Consider the following 17,793-nt stretch of genomic DNA (forward strand, 5'->3'; position numbering starts at 1 on the left):
CTTTCTAAATTGCCGAAACGAATTGACAACCCGATAGTTAAACATACTTTACGTATATGGTTTCAATTTCGGAAATTTTTCGGGTTGACTCAATTCGTTTTAAATAGTCCTATTGTATCTAATTGTTTTTTCCACCCTTCCATTATAGATCAAGCTTATTCGACTTGGAAAACTAAGGGATTACTAAGATTTTCTGATCTATTTTTGGACAATTGTTTTATGTCTTTTGAGCAATTATCCAACAAATATAACTTGCCTAGATTTCATTTTTTTAGATATTTACAGATTAGACATTTTTTTAAGTTCTGTACTCCCTACGTTTCCAAATTTTGTGCCTTCAGATATTTTGGAGAGTTTGTTTGAATTAGACCCTTTTCAAAAAGGGCTTATTTCAAAACTTTATAATATAATTATGAAGATACGTTCAGAACCCCTTTATAAGACCAAAAAGGATTGGGAAAGAGAGCTTAACCTTATTATTTCTAGTGAGAATTGGGATAGAATTCTTCAATTAGTTAATACATCATCGATATGTGCCAAACATTCATTAATACAATTTAAGGTCGTACATAGGGCCCATATGTCCAAGGATAAATTAGCTCATTTTTATTCTTATATTAATCCTATCTGTGATAGATGTTAATCTGAAATCGCGTCTTTAACTCATATGTTTTGATCTTGTTCATTTTTGAAAAAATATTGGAAAGATATTTTTGATATTATTTCTGCAGTTTTGAATATTGATTTACAACCTCATCCTATTACCACAATTTTTGGTTTACCAATGTTAGACTCACTGCATTTATCTTCTTCTGCCCGTCGAATGATTGCATTTCTAACTCTGATGGCTAGAAGATCTATATTGTTGAATTGGAAGGAAATTAATCCTCCCACTGTTTTTAATTGGTTCTCTCAAACTATGTTATGTTTAAATTTAGAAAAAATTAGAAGTGGTGTTTTTGAGACTTCTATTAAATTTGAAAAGTTATGGAGACCATTTATTCAACATTTTCATATGATGTAATATGACCCTGTTCCAAGTTCATTTGATTTCCCAGCTTTTAGCTTATGTATGTTGAGAGGACCGGAAGTGACAGCATTGATGAATATTTATTCTTGTGAGATATTTTTTTTCTTTCTTTTTCCAATGTTTCTTTTTTTTCTTTTTTTGCTTCTTTTTTTCTTCTTTATTAGTTATTAGATTAGTAGATTAGCTAATTTTGCATTATATTTTTTTCTTTTTTTCTTTTTTCTGTTTTTTTTATATCATATATTATGAAATATTTAGACATACCATGTTCATACATATACTGTATGGTTTATGTCTTGGTAAACTCATTTATATTGTAACTATTGTTTATGTCTTTTTTCATCTGTAATGGAATTTGTATGTTTGTAATTTCTTTATTAATATATCATTTGTATTCTGTCCATATTACTAATAATAATAAAAAGATTTAAAAAGAAAGAAAGAAAGCGTTCGGCCCAGACTAGAAGGGCTGAGATGGCCTGTTTCCATGCTGTAATTGTTAAATGGGTTATAAAAAAATACACGTACAGACACAGACTGTTGCAACAAACATAAGGTTGTTATATAAGGTTATTTTAACTTTGCACATATTGACTGGGAAAAGGACTAGATGGGATGGAGTATGTCATGTCAGGGATTCAGGTTTCTGGATCATTGGGACCTCTTTTGAGGCAGGGAGATGGGATGAGGTGTGTGCCTTACTTGGGGGAAGGAAATGACAAATGAAGAATGTGTTGGGTTATTGTTTAGATAGTTTTGCAGATATTCACCTGAGTGTGTTAGACACATGGGCTCATTCAGACTCAGCTCTAATCATACGGCAAACTTAGAAGGAGTGATAGAGTGGTTCTCAGCATAATAATAGGAAGGGAATACAGATGGTTGAGGAAGGGAGATATGATGAGCTATAATAATAAGGCACCACAGCAGTTTCAATTGCCTAATGTCTGTTATTGGGGCATTAGCGCATGCGTGACATTGCAGGCTCTAACATTTGCTGTATTTTTCATAGATGATCTTGCATCAAAGGCCAACATTATCATTGATCCTGCAGAGATCTCCGCCATCTCAATGGATGACTTGGATGAGGATGATGAGAGTTTAACTCAACAGGTACAGAACTATTGTGTAGCTTTGTTTGATTTTGCACAGTTTGCTGTAGTTGTTAGATTCCAAAGGAAGTGGTGATGTAATTACTACTAACTAAGAATACCGTAAAAAATGTGGACAATCTATTGTTGATATTCTGACATCAACTGAGTGAAAAGTAATACATTAGCTGATATTCTAGTGGGTACAACATCTTATTCTTAGATTCACAAATACTCTTTGTGACTTATATTGATTGCAGAATCTGAAGCCACTCATCATGTTAAGTAGCTTTTTCTGGAAATTATGCTATCTTTATATGGTTGTGCTTCACTTAAGCTTTGTGATAACAAGAATATTTTAATACTACGCAATGTTTACATAGAACATAGAATAGTACAGCACAGTACAGACCCTTCGGCCCACAATTTTGTGCCAACCCTCAAACCCTGCCTCCCATATAAGCCTCAACTTAAATTCCTCCATATGCCTGTCTAGCAGTCTCTTAAATTTCACTAGTGTATCTGCCTCCACCACTGATTCAAGCAGTGGATTCCACGCACCAACCACTCTCTGAGTAAAAAACCTTCCTCTAATATCCCCCTTGCACTTCCCACCCCTTACCTTAAAGCCATGTCCTCTTGTTTTGAGCAGTGATGCCCTGGGGAAGAGGCGCTGGTTGTCCACTCTATCTGTTCCTCTTAATATCTTGTATACCTCTATCATGTCTCTTCTCATCCTCCTTCTCTCCGAAGAGTAAAGCCCTAGATCCCTTAATCTCTGATCGTAATGCATACTCTCTAAACCAGGCAGCATCCTGGTAAATCTCCTCTGAACCCTTTCCAATGCTTCCACATCCTTCCTACAGTGAGGCGACCAGAACAAATGTGGCCTAACCAGAATTTTATAGAGCTGCATCATTACCTCGTGACTCCTAAACTCTATCCCTTGACTTATGAAAACTAACACCCTATAAACTTTCTTAACTACCCTATCTACCTGTGAGGCAACTTTCAGGGATCTGGGACATGTACCCCCCCCCCCCCCCCAGATCCCTCTGCTCCTCCACACTACCAAGTATTCTGCCATTTACTTTGTACTCTGCCTTGGAGTTTGTCCTTTCAAAGTGTGCCACCTCACACTTCTCTGGGTTGAATTCAGCATCTGCCACATCTCAGCCCACTTCTGCATCCTATCAATATCTCTCTGCAATCTTTGACAATCTGTTACAGTATCCACAACACCACCAAACTTTGTGTTGTCTGAAAATTTGCTAACCCACCCTTCTACCCCCACATTCAGGTCGTTAATAAAAATCACAAAAAGTAGAGGTCCCAGAACCAATCCTTGTGGGACACCACTACTCACAACCCTCCAATCTGAATGTATTCCCTCCACCACAAGCCTCTGCCTTCTGCAGGCAAACTAATTCTGAATCCACCTGGTCAAACTTCCCTGGATCCCATGCCTTCTGACTTTCTGAATAAGCCTACCGTGTGGAACCTCATCAAATGCCTTACTAAAATCCATATAGATCACATCCACTGCACTACCCTCATCTATATGCCTGGACACGATCTGCCCTTCACAAAGCCATCTCCCTGATCAGACCATAGTTCTCTAAATGCCCATAGATCTTATCTCTAAGAATCTTTTCCATCAGCTTTCCCATCACAGATGTAAGGCTCACTGTCTATAATTACTTGGACTATCCCTACTACCTTTTTTGAACAAGGAGACAACATTTGCCGCCCTCCAATCCTCTGGTATCATTCCCATGGACAAGTAGGGCATAAAGATCCTAGCCAAAGGCTCAACAATCTCGTCCCTCACCTCATGGAGCAGCCTGAGGAATATTCCATCAGGCCCTGGGGACTTATCCGTCCTAATGTATTTTAACAACTCCAACACCTCCTCTCCCTTAATATCAACATGCTCCAGAACATCAGCCTCACTCATATTGTCCTCACTGTTACCAAGTTCCGTCTCATTGGTGATTACCGAAGATAAGTATTCATTAAGGACCTCGCTCACTTCCACAGCCTCCAGGCACATCTTCCCACCTCCTAAAGTAGTTTATTGCTACTCTAGGAGGATTCTGTAGGGAAGAAGACCTCATAGAGTATTAATCCAGCCATATGAACAGTATTCAAACTGAAATACATAGATGCTATCTTCATGATCCAGCAAGTCATGGAAGCCCGGAGAGATCTTGCAAGAACATTTCAAACATACATGATTCATATTATTGATTGCTGAAATACTAAATTATCAATTTTAACAAAGACCAATAATAACTAAAAACAAAATATTAAGGGAATGTCAAAAGCATATAAGCCAGAGTAGAAGAAAGTGATTGAAACACCTTTTAAAAGAAACATTGCCAAGCATGTAGGGCAGACATTTAAACAAAGTCAGTAAGTTCATTCTAAACAAGAGTAACTCTAGAGGTTTAATAACAATATAAAGAGGAAAACATTACTTTCAAACATCCTGTGAGGGCAAAAACAAAGGTGAATTTAATTCAATTCAAGATTAATTGTCATTCAACCATATGTGAATACCCCTGAATACAGCAAAACGAGACAGCGTTACTTTGGGGCCAAGGTGCAAAACACAGTACCAACAATCACACGGAGCACATACAAGATAGGAAAATCCAGGTGTGTCCACAAATATGTTGTAAGACACAAGAGGAGAGCTATGATAAATCTAGAAAAGTACATAGGAATGGAGGAAAAGTGTAACTATTTCACAGTGAAAGCTATGAAAAATGTGAAAGTACTAAATCAAAATGAAAACAAAATCAGAAATATTTTGAATGTTGTTCATATGTTCTTTAGGGAAGGCAATAAGAAGAGGTAAATAAAGTGGCAATCTCTTTAAGATGAGAATCTTACCAAACTAAATATTTTTTTCAGTGGTAGTCTGATACAACGCAGTTTTGAGAAGGATGTTGGTGAGGTGAGGTGCTGGATAGAAGTGAGGTATTTGTTAATTAGAACTGTTCATTATGGTATCCATATTCTGAATGGGAGACTAAATAAAACCAGACAGCTATTAACATTGGTCTTCTTCCAATTCCATGTGTACTAATGGAATTTCATAAGTAAACTTGTATGTTTTCTGTAAGAATAACCCTTTGGTAATCCAGTTTAAATTTTGGGAATGAACAGCAAATCTGTAGTTGTGAAGTTAATCAACTTTTTTCAGAGCAGCTTCTTTCCTTCAGCCATCGGATTTCTGAATGGTCCATGAACACTACCTCACTATTTTTGCTCTTTTTTTGTACTACTTTTTGCACTAATTTTGAAGCATATTTTTATTGTAATTTATAGTGTATTTTATGCCTTGCACTGCTGCTACAAAACAACAAATTTCATGATAATAAGCCTGATTTTTATTCTGATTCTAAAGTCATCTGGGCATACTGTGAGGCCACTGCTGCAACTCATATAAACCAATGACTTAGATTCTGGACAATAAAAGTTAGTTACATTTTAAAATAGTGATACTAATGGAATTGAAGAGAGTAGTTCAGAGATTACATGGTCTTTTCACAAGATTTCAAAGAATTAATCTATCAACCTTGTGACTGCCAGATTTTCTGGACCGTGTGATCAAACTAGTATCAATGCACAAATAATTCACTTTTGTTCAGACCAAACATCAGAATGGGGAAGCAAAGCAATCTGCGTGACTTTATTTTTTTTTGCACCCTTCTTTGTAAACTCTGGAGGCTGTTGTGTGTGAAAACCCCAGGGGATCTACAGTTTCTGAGACACTCAAACCACCACCACAATTGTTCCACAGTCAAAGTCACTTAAATCGCTTTTCTTCCCCATTCTGATGTATGGTCTGAACAATAACAGAACCTCTTGACCATGTTTGCATGCTTTTTATGCATTGAGTTGCTGCCACATGATTGGCCAATTATATATATTTGCATTAATGAGCAGATGTACAGGTGTACCTAATACAGTGGTTGTTGAGGGTCATGCTTTGCATGTAACTTCAGTCTCTTGTTCCATTTTTGAATTTGGATTCTGCCTTGACAGAGGTTGGGTGGTGCTACCGCTGGAGGTGGAGCTCTTGCCAGGCCAAGCTGGTTGAGTTCTCCAACATTAGGCCGAGCCAATAGGTTCCTAAGTACAGCAGCAGTGAGTCTGATGAATCCCCGCCGATCCCTGGCTACTGTGGAAAAGGTGAAGGTTCGTACTCTGAGTGTGGAGCAGAGGACAGAGGAAGACAGTAAGTATTCATTCAGTAGGTAGTTAGTTGCATATACATAGAAAAACTGTAGTTTTTGCATCAAAATGATAACATATCCTGATTGATTTTAAATCTGCAAAGTATTAGCTTGTGAAAAGTAAGTGATTTTGGGGAATAAAACGACAAAATGCGGTAAAACATTTGTTAGATTGGGCAGTTTTCTAGTGGGATAAATAAAGTTTTCTGAAGATGACAGAGCGGGAGGGATTAAAGTCACTAGTCAGGGAAAATTTCACAGCAGAGCTCCATCAGGACAAACTGGAGAAATCGATTACTGAGGTGTTATGTGTGGAACTGAGAAATAAGAAAGGTATGACCACGTTAATAGGGATGTATTATAGACCCCACCCAACAGACCATGGGATTCAGAGGAACAAATTTGTAAAGAGATCGCAGACTGTTGCAAGAAACATAAGGTCGTTATAGTAGGTGATTTTAACTTCCCAGCTATTGACTGGGAAAAGGACTAGATGGGATAGTGTATGTCATGGATCGTTGGGATCTCTTTTGGGGCAAGCATGACCTGTACAAAAAGAATGGGTTGCCCTTGAATCCGAGGGGGACCAATATCCTGGCAGGTAGGTTTGCTAAGGCTGTTGGGGAGAGTTTAAATTAGAATTGCTGGGGAGTGGGAACCGAATTAAAGAGATGGAGGAAGGGGTGGTTGGCTCAAAAATAGAGAAAGCTTGGAGACAATGCGAGAGGGAGGATAGGCAGGTGATAGAGAAGGGATATGCTCCGAATGATGGTTTGAGATGTGTCTATTTTAATGCAAGAAGCATCATGAACAAAGCGGATGAGCTTAGAGCATGGATCAATACTTGGAGCTATGACATTGTGGCCATTACAGAGACTTGGATGGCTCAATGGTTACTTCGAGTACCAGGCTTTAGATGTTTCAGAAAGAACAGGGAGAGAGGCAAAAGAGGTGGGGACGTGGCACTGTTGATCAGAAATAGTGTCACGTCTGCAGTAAAGGAGGAAGTCATGGAGGGATTGTCTACTGAGTCTCTGTGGGTGGAAGTTAGAAACAGGAAGGGGTTAATAACTGTACTGGGTGTTTTTTTTATAGACCATCCAATAGTAACAGGGACATCGAGGAGCAGATAGGGAGACAGATTCTGGAAAGGTGTGATAATAACAGGGTAGTTGTTTCCCAAATATTTCCCAGATATTGATTGGCATCTTCCTAGAGCAAAGAGTTTAGATGGGGCAGGGTTTGTTAAGTGTGTTCAGGAAGGTTTCCTGACACAATATGTAGATAAGCCTACAAGAGGAGAGGCTGTACTTGATCTGGTATTGGGAAATGAACCTGGTCAGGTGTTAGGTCTCTCAGTGGGAGAGCATTTTGGAGATAGTGATCATAATTCTTTCTTATTTACCATACTATTGGAGAGGGATAGGAACAGACAAGTTAGGAAAGCGTTTAGTTGGAGTAAGGGGAAATATGAGGCTATCAGGCAGGAACTTGGAACATAAATTGGGAACAGATGTTCTTAGGGAAATATACGGCAGAAATGTGGCAAATGTTCAGGGGATATTTGCATGGTGTTCTACATAAGTTTGTTCCAATGAGACAGGGAAAGGATGGTAGGGTACAGGAACCATGGTGTACAAAGGCTGTTGTAAATCTATCAATAAGAAAAAAGCTTACAAAAGGTTCAAAAAAACTAAGTAATGTTAGAGATCTAGAAGATTATAAGGCTAGCAGGAAGGAGCTTAAGAATGAAATTAGGAGAGCCGGAAGGGGCCATGAGAAGGCCTTGGCAAGCAGGATTAAAGAAAACCCTCAGGCATTCTAGAGTCACGTGAGGAGCACAGGGATAGGACATGAGAGCATAGGACCAAACATCAGGTTAGATAAGTCTCCAGGTCCGGATGAGATGTACCCCAGGCTACTGTGAGAGGTGAGGGAGGAGATTGCTGAGCCTCTGGCATCATCTTTGCATCATCAATGGGACAAGAGAGGTTCCAGAGGATTGGAGAGTTGCAGATGTTGTTCCCTTATTCAAGATAGGGAGTAGAGATAGCGCAGGAAATTATAGACCAATGAGTCTTACTTCAGTGGTTGGTAAGTTGATGGAAAAGATCTTGTGAGGCAGGATTACTGAACATTTGGAGAGGCATGATATGATTAGGAATAGTCAGCATGGCTTTATCAAAGGCAGGTCGTGCCTTAGGAGTCTGATTTAATTTTTTGAGGATGTGACTAAACATGTTGATGAAGGTAGAACAGTAGATGTAGTGTTTATGGATTTCAGCAAGGCATTTGATAAGGTATCCCACACAAGGCTTATTGAGTAGGTAAGGAGACATGGGATCCATGGGAGTCTTGCTTTGTAGATCCAGAATTAACTTGCCCAAAGAAGGCAAAGGTGGGCCATATTCTGCATGGAGGTCAGTGACCAGTGGGGTGCCTCAGGGATGTGTTCTGGGACCCCTGCTCCTCGTGATTTTTATAAATGACCTGGATGAGGAAGTGGTGGGATGGGTAGTAAATTTGCTGATGACACTAAGTTTGGGATGTTGTGGATAGTGTGGAGGGCTGTCAGAAGTTACAGCAGGATATTGATAGGATGCAAAACTGGGCTGCGAAGTGGCAGATGGAGTTCAACCCAGATAAGAGTGAGGTGGTTCATTTTGGTAGGACAAATATGATGGCAAAATATAATATTAATGGTAAGACTCTTGGCAGTGTGGAGGATCAGTGGGATCTTGGGGTCTGAGTCCCTAGGACACTCAAAGCTGCTATGCAGGTTGACTCTGTGGCTAAGAAGGCATATGGTGCATTAACTTTCATTAAGTGTGGGATTGAGTTTAAGAGCCAAGAGGTAATGTTACAGCTACGTAGGACCCTGGTCAGATCCCACTTGGAGTACTGTGCTTAATTGTGGTTGCCTCACTACAGGAAGGACGTGAAAACTATAGAAAGGGTACAGAGGAGATTTACAAGAATGTTGCCTGGATTGGAAGGCATGCCTTATGAGAATAGGTTGAGTGAACTCGACCTTTTCTCCTTGAAGTGGTGGAGGATGACAGGTGACCTAATCTGTGTATAAGATGATGAGATGCATTGATCATGTGGACGGCCAGAGGCTTTTTCCCAGGGCTGAAATGGTTAACATGAGAGGACACAGTTTTAAGGTGCTTGGAAGTAGGTACAGAGGAGATGTTGGGGTAAGTTTTTTACGCAGAGTGGTGAGTGCATGAAATAGGCTGCCAGCAACAGTGTTGGGGGCGGATATGATAAGGCCTTTTAAGGGACTCCTGGACAGTTTCATGGAGCTTAGAAAAATAGAGGCCTATGGGTAAGCCTAGTAATTTCTAAGGTTGGGACAAAGTTGTGCCGAAGGTCCTGGATTGTGCTGTAGGTTTTCTGTGTTTCTATGTGTTCAGGGAAGTTTCCTTCATCTGTTCGTAGAAGTCTCAAAAAGAGAGTGTGCAAGACTGGATCTGCTGTTAGGGAATGAGACAGGGCATGTGATAGAAGTCTGTGTAGGGGAGCACTTTGCATTGAATGACCACAATGCAATTAGTTTCAAAGTAAATAAACAAAGAGAAAGGTCTGGTCTGTGGGTTGGGATTGTAAATTGAAGAAAGGCCAATTTTAATGTTATCGGAAATAATCTGGCAAGTGTGGACGGGGACCAGTCATTTCTTGGCAAAGGTGTACTTTCAAAGTGGAAGACCTTCAAAAATGAAATTTTGAGAGTACAGGCAGTCCCCAGGTTACGAACGGGTTCCGTTCCTGAGTCCGTCTTTAAGTCGGATTTGTACACAAGTCAGAACAGGTACATCTGGTATTATTTAGCGCCAGTTAGTCAAATGTTTGTCTTAGTATACAGTATATATTTTACCTTTCTATGCATATAAAACACTTAAGAAACGTATGTATTTCAATAATTAAACCACTGCTTTGCTTAGTAATAATTGTAGCTTTCATCTGGGCAGGGCCTTTCACATGCTCCATTGTTCTTTACCTGTATCCTTTAAAATTGTTCCGATCGTTGACTGATTGTAGCCTAACGCTTTTTCAATGACTGATGGCGTTTCACCTCTTTCCGATCGCTTTATTGTTTCACTTCATTTTCAATCGCGATCGTTTTCTGTCAACAGAACAGAAAACTGTAGGTTCAGCTGCAGCCGTGGGTCCTCTGCTCCTCCAGGTCCTAAAGTCCACCCGCACTGAGATAGGTTAAATGGGACAAGGGGGGGCCGTGCTGACTGGAAAAGCGGGGGGATCAGGGTGAATCTTGCTAAGAAATATTTAAGCCAAATACAAAGTTACACACTCAACACAGTGTTAATGGCAACGACTTAAAACGGCGCCGTGATCTGACTTAAAATGGTGGACGGAGTCATGATCTGACTTGAAATGGTGGACGCCGTTCTCCTCCCTCCATTCGTAGGTACGAGTTGTTCGTAAGTCAGACATTCATAACTCGGGACTGCCTGTACAAAGCTTGTATATGCCTGTCATAAAAAGCAAAGTTAACATTTATCGGGAACCTTGGTTTTCAAGAGATGTTGAGGCCCTGGTTAAGAGAATAGCATAGCAAGTCTAGGCAGGTAGGAACAAATGAGGTGATAAGAGTGCAAGAGGTCACTTAAGAAACAAATTGGGCTAAAAGAAGGCATGAAGTTGCTCAAGTGGACAAGGTGAAGGAGTATCCTGAGCAATATGTGAAAAACAAAAGGATTGCTAGAGACAAAATTGGTCCTCTGGAAGATCGGAATGGTAATCTATGTGTGGAGCCAAAACAAGTGAGATCTTAAGTGCATTCTTTGCATCTGTATTTACTCGGGAGACTGATACAGATTCTATGGAAGTGAGGCAAAGTGGCATCAACTGCATGGACCCTGTACAGAAGCGTTTGCTACCCTGAGGTGTGTAGTGAGCAGTGAGGGATAGAGCTCATGGCTTGCAGAGGGTTAGAGCTGAGCTGCATCAACTGGAAAAACAGACTGAAAAATAGCAGATGGAACTTAATATTGACAAGTGTGAGATTTTGCACTTTGGTAGGACCAACCAGGATAGGTCTTACACAGTGAGCAATGTAAGAGTGTGGAGTGTGGTAGAACAAAGGGATCTGGGAATACAGGACTATAATTCATTGAAAGTGACAGCACAGGTAGATTCATAAAGAAAGCATTTGGCACATTGGCCATCATACATCAATGTGTTGAGTACAACGGATGTGATGTTGAAGTTGTAAAAGTTGTTGTTATGACCTAATTTGGAGGATTTTGTACAGTTTTGGTCACCTACCTACAAGAAAGATGTAAATAAAATTGAAAGAATACAGAGGAAGTTTACAAGGGTTGCTGGGTCTGGAGGACCTGAGTTATAAGGAAAGGTTTAATAGATAAGGACTGTATTCTTTAGAACGTAGAAGATTGAGAGGAGATTTAATAGAGGTATACAAAATTATGAGTGTTATAGATAGGGTAAATGCCAGCAGGTTTTTTCCACTGAGGTTGTGGTACTACAAGCAGAGGTCATGGCTTAATGTTGAAAGGTGAAATGTTTAAGGGGAACATGAGGAGAAACGTCTTCATTCAGAGGGTTGTGAGAGTGTGGGATGAGCTGCCAGCACAAGTGGTCCACGCGAGCTCGGTTTCAACCTTTGTGAGAAATTTGGATAGCTACATGAATAGTAGGGATATGGAGGCTATGGTCCCTATGCAGGTCATTGGGTATATGCAGCTTAAATGGTTTTGGCATGAACTGATCTGTATTTCTTTATCACTTTAAGACTTTATGACCTTTAAGGTTGGGGCAGTAAGGGACAATTAAGGCTCACAATGAGACAGATCAGAACTGGAATGGTGAAGAAGGCATGAAGTGACAGTATTAGACTACATGAGGGGAAGAATGGTCCATCCCATGTAAGTGGTTTCAGCGGACTCTGGATAAATTACAGAATCTAAAGCTGCAACAATATTGTGTGCCATTTTCTCCTTACAGAATACCTACAGTGATCCCTGCACTAACTCCATCTAAATAAATCCTTTCATAAAACTATACTTGTGCACTGTATTTTTACAGTATGGAAACCTCCTTAAGGATTTAAAAACACAAGGTCATTGCCAATTGATGAGAATGTTTAAGTAGCTGCAATATAGTCACCATTCATAAATATAATACATGTGATATTTTGTACTCTGTGCAGTTGAGCAATGGAATGATTATTAATATGTTTGTAATATTGTTATCTAAAATATTTAGGCAGTTACAGGTGAGTTACAGTGACATGTTAACATCCATATAACACTTGTAGAGGTAACTTTGTATTTTGCTGGACTCTCTTCAGCATTTGTACTCAAATGGATGATAGTACCTTTTCCATCAAGAGTGATGGGATGTGATGTAATGTGGTAACTTCTCATTGCAGTTGAAGGAACACACGGAAGTGATGGATTGTTATTAGGGCGCCCTCCTGATGAACCAGAGCACCCAATCACAGAGAAATCTCTGCTGGAAATCCTAGATGGAGCTATCATGATGTACAACCTCAGTGTGCACCAGCAGCTTGGCAAGGTAACACCATAGTTAGTTGGAGAATTGTTGTGAGTGCCCAGAACAGTCCTGCTCCTCTTAAAAGTATCATCATTTAACTTAACATTTGGAAAGCAAATTGGTTGATTCAGCACTCTTCCAGAGCCAATACTTCCAACATACAGCACTGTCCAGTACTCAGCTGAGGCCGTAGCTTTATTTGTTCTCTCCCTGTCATTCAGCCAGTGTATGCTGGGATTTCAAAGCATCACAGTCTGCTATGGTTCAAGCAATCCTGAGAAGTCCTCTCACTCTATAGTAAAAGTAGAAGGAGCTGAAACCAGCCTGCATTCAAAGTATTACCAAAAGCTAACAGAAATATTAGAAATACCTTGTTTGGCATTCTGAAATTGTGGATGTGTCAATTTCTGTACAATTTTATATTATTCCTGCATAGCTTTTTCTTTTAACAATAAAATAAGTGTTACAATCCAGTGAGCAGTCCAAGGATTTTATTCTTTTTCTTTGCTCTTACTTTTCTCCTGACATTGATTTGAGATTGTCTTTCAGTGTCATGCTCTGTAATATACAGATAGTTAAAATTAAAACTATTTAGTTGAAAACTGACTGCATTTAGTAACAAATTTGAATAGTTACCACTTCAGCACTCTATGGCACAATGAAACCTTGTTGTTTTGTAATCCTGAGACTTGGCAGCTTCTTTGCAAGTAATTAAATTTTAATTTATTTGCTAGTTGATTATCCTTGAAATTAGTCATGATAGAATCAAAACCATATGTAGTACTAAAGTGATCTGGAGTTGGATGATGGGAATACCGGCACCAGATGTACTGTACGTACTTAATTTAATCTCTATTTTTAAAGGTGTTCCGACCATACTTTTTGATTATTACCACTATTATTATTACATGTCTAGTGGGAATGACCTTGTGAAATTATTAGCAGTAACAACACCCACTCACTCACCGGTAACCTCACTGGAATCGTGGGTCCATCTTCAACTGATGCTTACATGCAACTTCATTATTAATAGAAACAAACAAGATATAACCTAAAAAAATTTGTAGGAACTGCATGCAGATACAAGATTCCTAATATTGAGAAATTTCTCTGCATCACTGCAATTTTCAGTTATTATTGGGTTATATTTTTAATAGGAAACAAAGTTCAAAGAAAATTTACTATCAACATATTACAGAGATTCATTTTCTTGCAAATATTTACAGGGAAAAAAGAAATAAGTAGAATTTTATATTAAAAAAGTATACATAAACAAAGACTTCCAAACAGTGCAAATAAAAATAATACTGAGAACATGAGTTGCAAAGAGTCCTTGAAAGTGAGTCTAGATTGTAGGATGAGTTCAAAGTAATAGTGAATGGAGGTATCCATGTTGGTTCAGGAACTTTGATGGTTGTAGGGTAATAACTGTCCTTAAAGCTGGTGGTGCGGGACCTAAGGCTTCTGTGCCTCTTGCCTGATGTTAGTAGAGAGAAGAGGGTATGGCCTGGATGGTGGAGATCTTTGTTTTTGGATTCCGCTTTGTTGTGGCAGTGCTCCATGTAAATGTGCTCAGTGGTGGAGAGAGTTTTGCATATTATAGACCCCCTTAAAGATCAACATGGCTGTCTTGAGTTTGAAATCAAAGGAAAAAAGCAGGATTTTTAATGCACAATTCTCTTAAATTTTTACTATGGAATAAACAATTGAAATTAAGGAAATAGAGGAAATGAGTGGTGTTGTCTTGTGCCACATACGAATCAGTTGAAAGGAGGTATTGGAGGCCGTAGAGTACATTAGGCTTTATTAGAAGCTAGAGAAGAGTTTGCAGAGGCCCTTTCAGAGATTTTTCCGTCACTCTGATAAGGTCCAGAGGACTGGAGAGTGGCTAATATGGTACCAATGTTTAAAAAGGGCAGCAAATACAAGCTATGAATCTAAAGGCTACTGAGACTAACATCAATGGTTGATCATATGCTAGAGGGGATTCTGAGGGACGTGATCTACATTTGGAGAGGCAGGGAGATTCTTTTTCTGGAGATTCAGAAAAGTCAGCATGACTGTGCATGGTGGGAAGTCGTGTTTGACATATCTCCTGCTTTTTTCAGATGGTAACAAACAGGATAGATGAGGGTAAGGTGGTAGATGTTATATATATGAACTTGACAAGGTCCTCCTTTATGGCAGGCTAGGTTACATGGAATCCATGGGTAGATAGATTGGATTGTATTGGATTGGATTCATAATTGACTTGCTGGTAGGAAGCAGATGGCAGTGGTCAAGGATTCTTTCTCGGGCTGAAGGCCTGTGACTAGTGGTGTGCCATAGGAGTGTGCTGGGACCTTTGTTTGCAATTTAAATGATTTGGATGTGAGTATACAAGGCATTTAGTAAGTTTGTGGATGAAAGTAAAATAGGTGATGTTGTAGGTAGCATAGGAGGTTATGAAAAGTTGCAAGGGGATTTTGAAATGCTGGGTATGTGGACAGAGGAGTGAAAAATAGTTTTTAATCCAGATATCTGAGGTTTGAGCTTTGGAAGATGAAACCAGGTTAGGACATATGAGTGTTATGGAGCAGAGGACCTGGGAGTGGGAGTGCAGAATTCGCTGAAAGCAGTATCTCAGGTAAATAGGGCGGTGAAGACTGGCCTTCATCAGTCAGATTACTGAGTATAGTAGATGGGAGTTATGTTGCAGTTATATAAAGGCATTGGTGAGGCTACACTTACAGTGTTGTGTACAGTTTGGTCACCCTGTTATAGGAAAGATGTTATAAGAAAAAGAATGCAGAAAAGATTTATCAGGATTTTATCTGGACTTGGCTGCCTGAGATGTTATGGGAAGCTTGAGTAGACTGCAACTTTATTTTCTGAAGCATAGCGGAACGATGGGGTGATCTGATAGTGGTAAATAAGATCTTGAGGGGCATATACAGGGTGAAAATATGTAGTCTTTTCCCCAGTGAGGTGTTACTAAAAACAAGAAGGCATAGGTGTAAGATAAGAGGCATGTAATTTAAAAGAGGCATTAGGGCAGTTTCGTTCCACAAAGCGTGCTGAGTATTTGTAATGAGCTGCCAGAAATAGGCAGGGGGTGGGTGGTGGGAATATTTAAAAGCCATCCAGGTAAGTACACGGACAGGAGAGGTTTAGAGGGCTATAGGCCAAAAGCGGACAAATGGGATTAGCTCCCTGAGCAACACAATGGATGTGTTGGGCCAAAGGACCTGTTTCCTTGCTTGTGTGTTGTTATGACCTTACCAATGTTATGTCCGTGGCCTCCTCCTTTTTGAGAATCGCAAGATCACTATTAAGTCAGGTCAGGAAGACCCAGGAAATGAGAGAAAGACATGCAGAATCCACAAAGAGTTTGGAATGTGTCCTGGCCTCCAAAAGGCAGAACCATTGATAACGGCTATTTTCTCTTGGAGACGGAATTGTGTATTGAATACTGTACGATGCATCGGCCCCCAGGCAATGAACCGGGGGGGGGGGGGGTTGGTGGAGTGATTGCATCATCCCAACCTGATTGACATCTGAGACCCTGTGAGTCAGGATAAAAGAGGGTCTGGGGAACAGCCCCTTTAGACACACCAGAAGAAACGCTAGAACTCCTGTAACAGCGTAATAGCGAAAGCCGGTGGAAAAGCCCACGTGCATCCTTTCCATTTGCCTCGGAAATTGGTGAGTCTTTACCACTGAAGCACGGCTTTAGCTAACCACAAAAGGGGAAATCCGCCCCCAACGACTCTGGAAGGATTGACATCATAAAAGGAATGGGCAAGTTAAACCTCCGTCTTTCTCTCCAACCAAAAAGCTGCAGCTTGAATGAACTTGAGTGACTTTTATATTTCCATCGGACAATACATTATCCCCTAGACAACGATAGAGCTATTTCTTATTATTATTATACCTGCGCTTTTAGATTTAGTATTGACAACGTATATTATCTGTATGTTTGCATTGATATTATTTTTGTGTATTTTTATCAATAAATACTGTTAAAAATAGTACCATCAGACTTCAATGGACCTCTCTATCTTTGCTGGTAAGTGACCCAGTTACGGGGTACGTAACACTAATCAGAAGATTTTTTTTTATTTAGTGATACAGTGTGGAACAGGCCCTTCGAGCCACACTGCCCCAGCAGCCTCTCAACCCCGGTTAACCCTAATCTGATTTACTATGACTAATTAGCCTAATCAGTACACCTTTGGACTGTGGGAGGAAACCGGAGCACCGGGGAAAAACCAAGCATTCAACAGGGAGGACATGCAGAGACTCCTCATAGAATGGTGCAGGAGTTGTAGGCTCAGTTCCATTCTAAACAATGAAGTACAGATAAACAGCATGACATATAGGTACACATCTGCACCTGCTTATTAATTCAAATTTAAATAATCGGCCTATCAGGTAGACATGGTCAAGAGGTTCATTTGTTGTTCAGACCAAATATCAGGATGGGGACGAAATGTGATCTAAGTGACTTTTACTGTGGAATGATTTTTGATGGGGTGGTTGAGTATCAAATTGCTAATCTCTTGGCTTTTCCACACACAACGGTCTCTAGAGTTAGAGAGTGGTGTGAAAAACAAAATATATCCAGTGAGCGGTGGTGCTGTAATGAGAGAGATCAGAGGAGAATGGCCAGACTGGTTTAAGCTGACAGGAAGACAACAGTAACCCAAATAACCACGAGCTACAATAGTGTAATACAACAGAATGAATCTTGAAGTGGCTGAGCTACAGCAGCACGAGAACACAAACATGCACTCAGTGGCCACTTCATTAGGTACTGGAGGTACGTTCTCCCTGTGATCATGTGAGTTCCCCTGGGTACTCTAGTTTCCTCCTACAGTCCAAAGATGTACCAGTTAGTAGA

The 17,793-nt window shown here is 39.9% G+C and overlaps 1 protein-coding gene across 2 annotated transcripts in view; it reads left to right on the plus strand.

Annotated features, from left to right (window-relative positions):
• The window catches only part of LOC132377967 (E3 ubiquitin-protein ligase RNF123), a 428,887-nt gene that overhangs the window by 157,534 nt on the left and 253,560 nt on the right, over positions 1-17,793 (plus strand). For both annotated transcript variants that reach the window (XM_059944516.1, XM_059944515.1), the window contains 3 exons: positions 2,043-2,143; positions 6,178-6,370; positions 12,787-12,932. In XM_059944516.1, coding sequence (XP_059800499.1) covers positions 2,043-2,143; positions 6,178-6,370; positions 12,787-12,932 — 440 coding nt within the window. The remainder of the gene's footprint in view (positions 1-2,042; positions 2,144-6,177; positions 6,371-12,786; positions 12,933-17,793) is intronic.

The sequence above is a fragment of the Hypanus sabinus genome, chromosome 19 (genome assembly GCF_030144855.1).
Source record: "Hypanus sabinus isolate sHypSab1 chromosome 19, sHypSab1.hap1, whole genome shotgun sequence".
NCBI classification, from domain to species: Eukaryota; Metazoa; Chordata; class Chondrichthyes; order Myliobatiformes; family Dasyatidae; genus Hypanus; species Hypanus sabinus.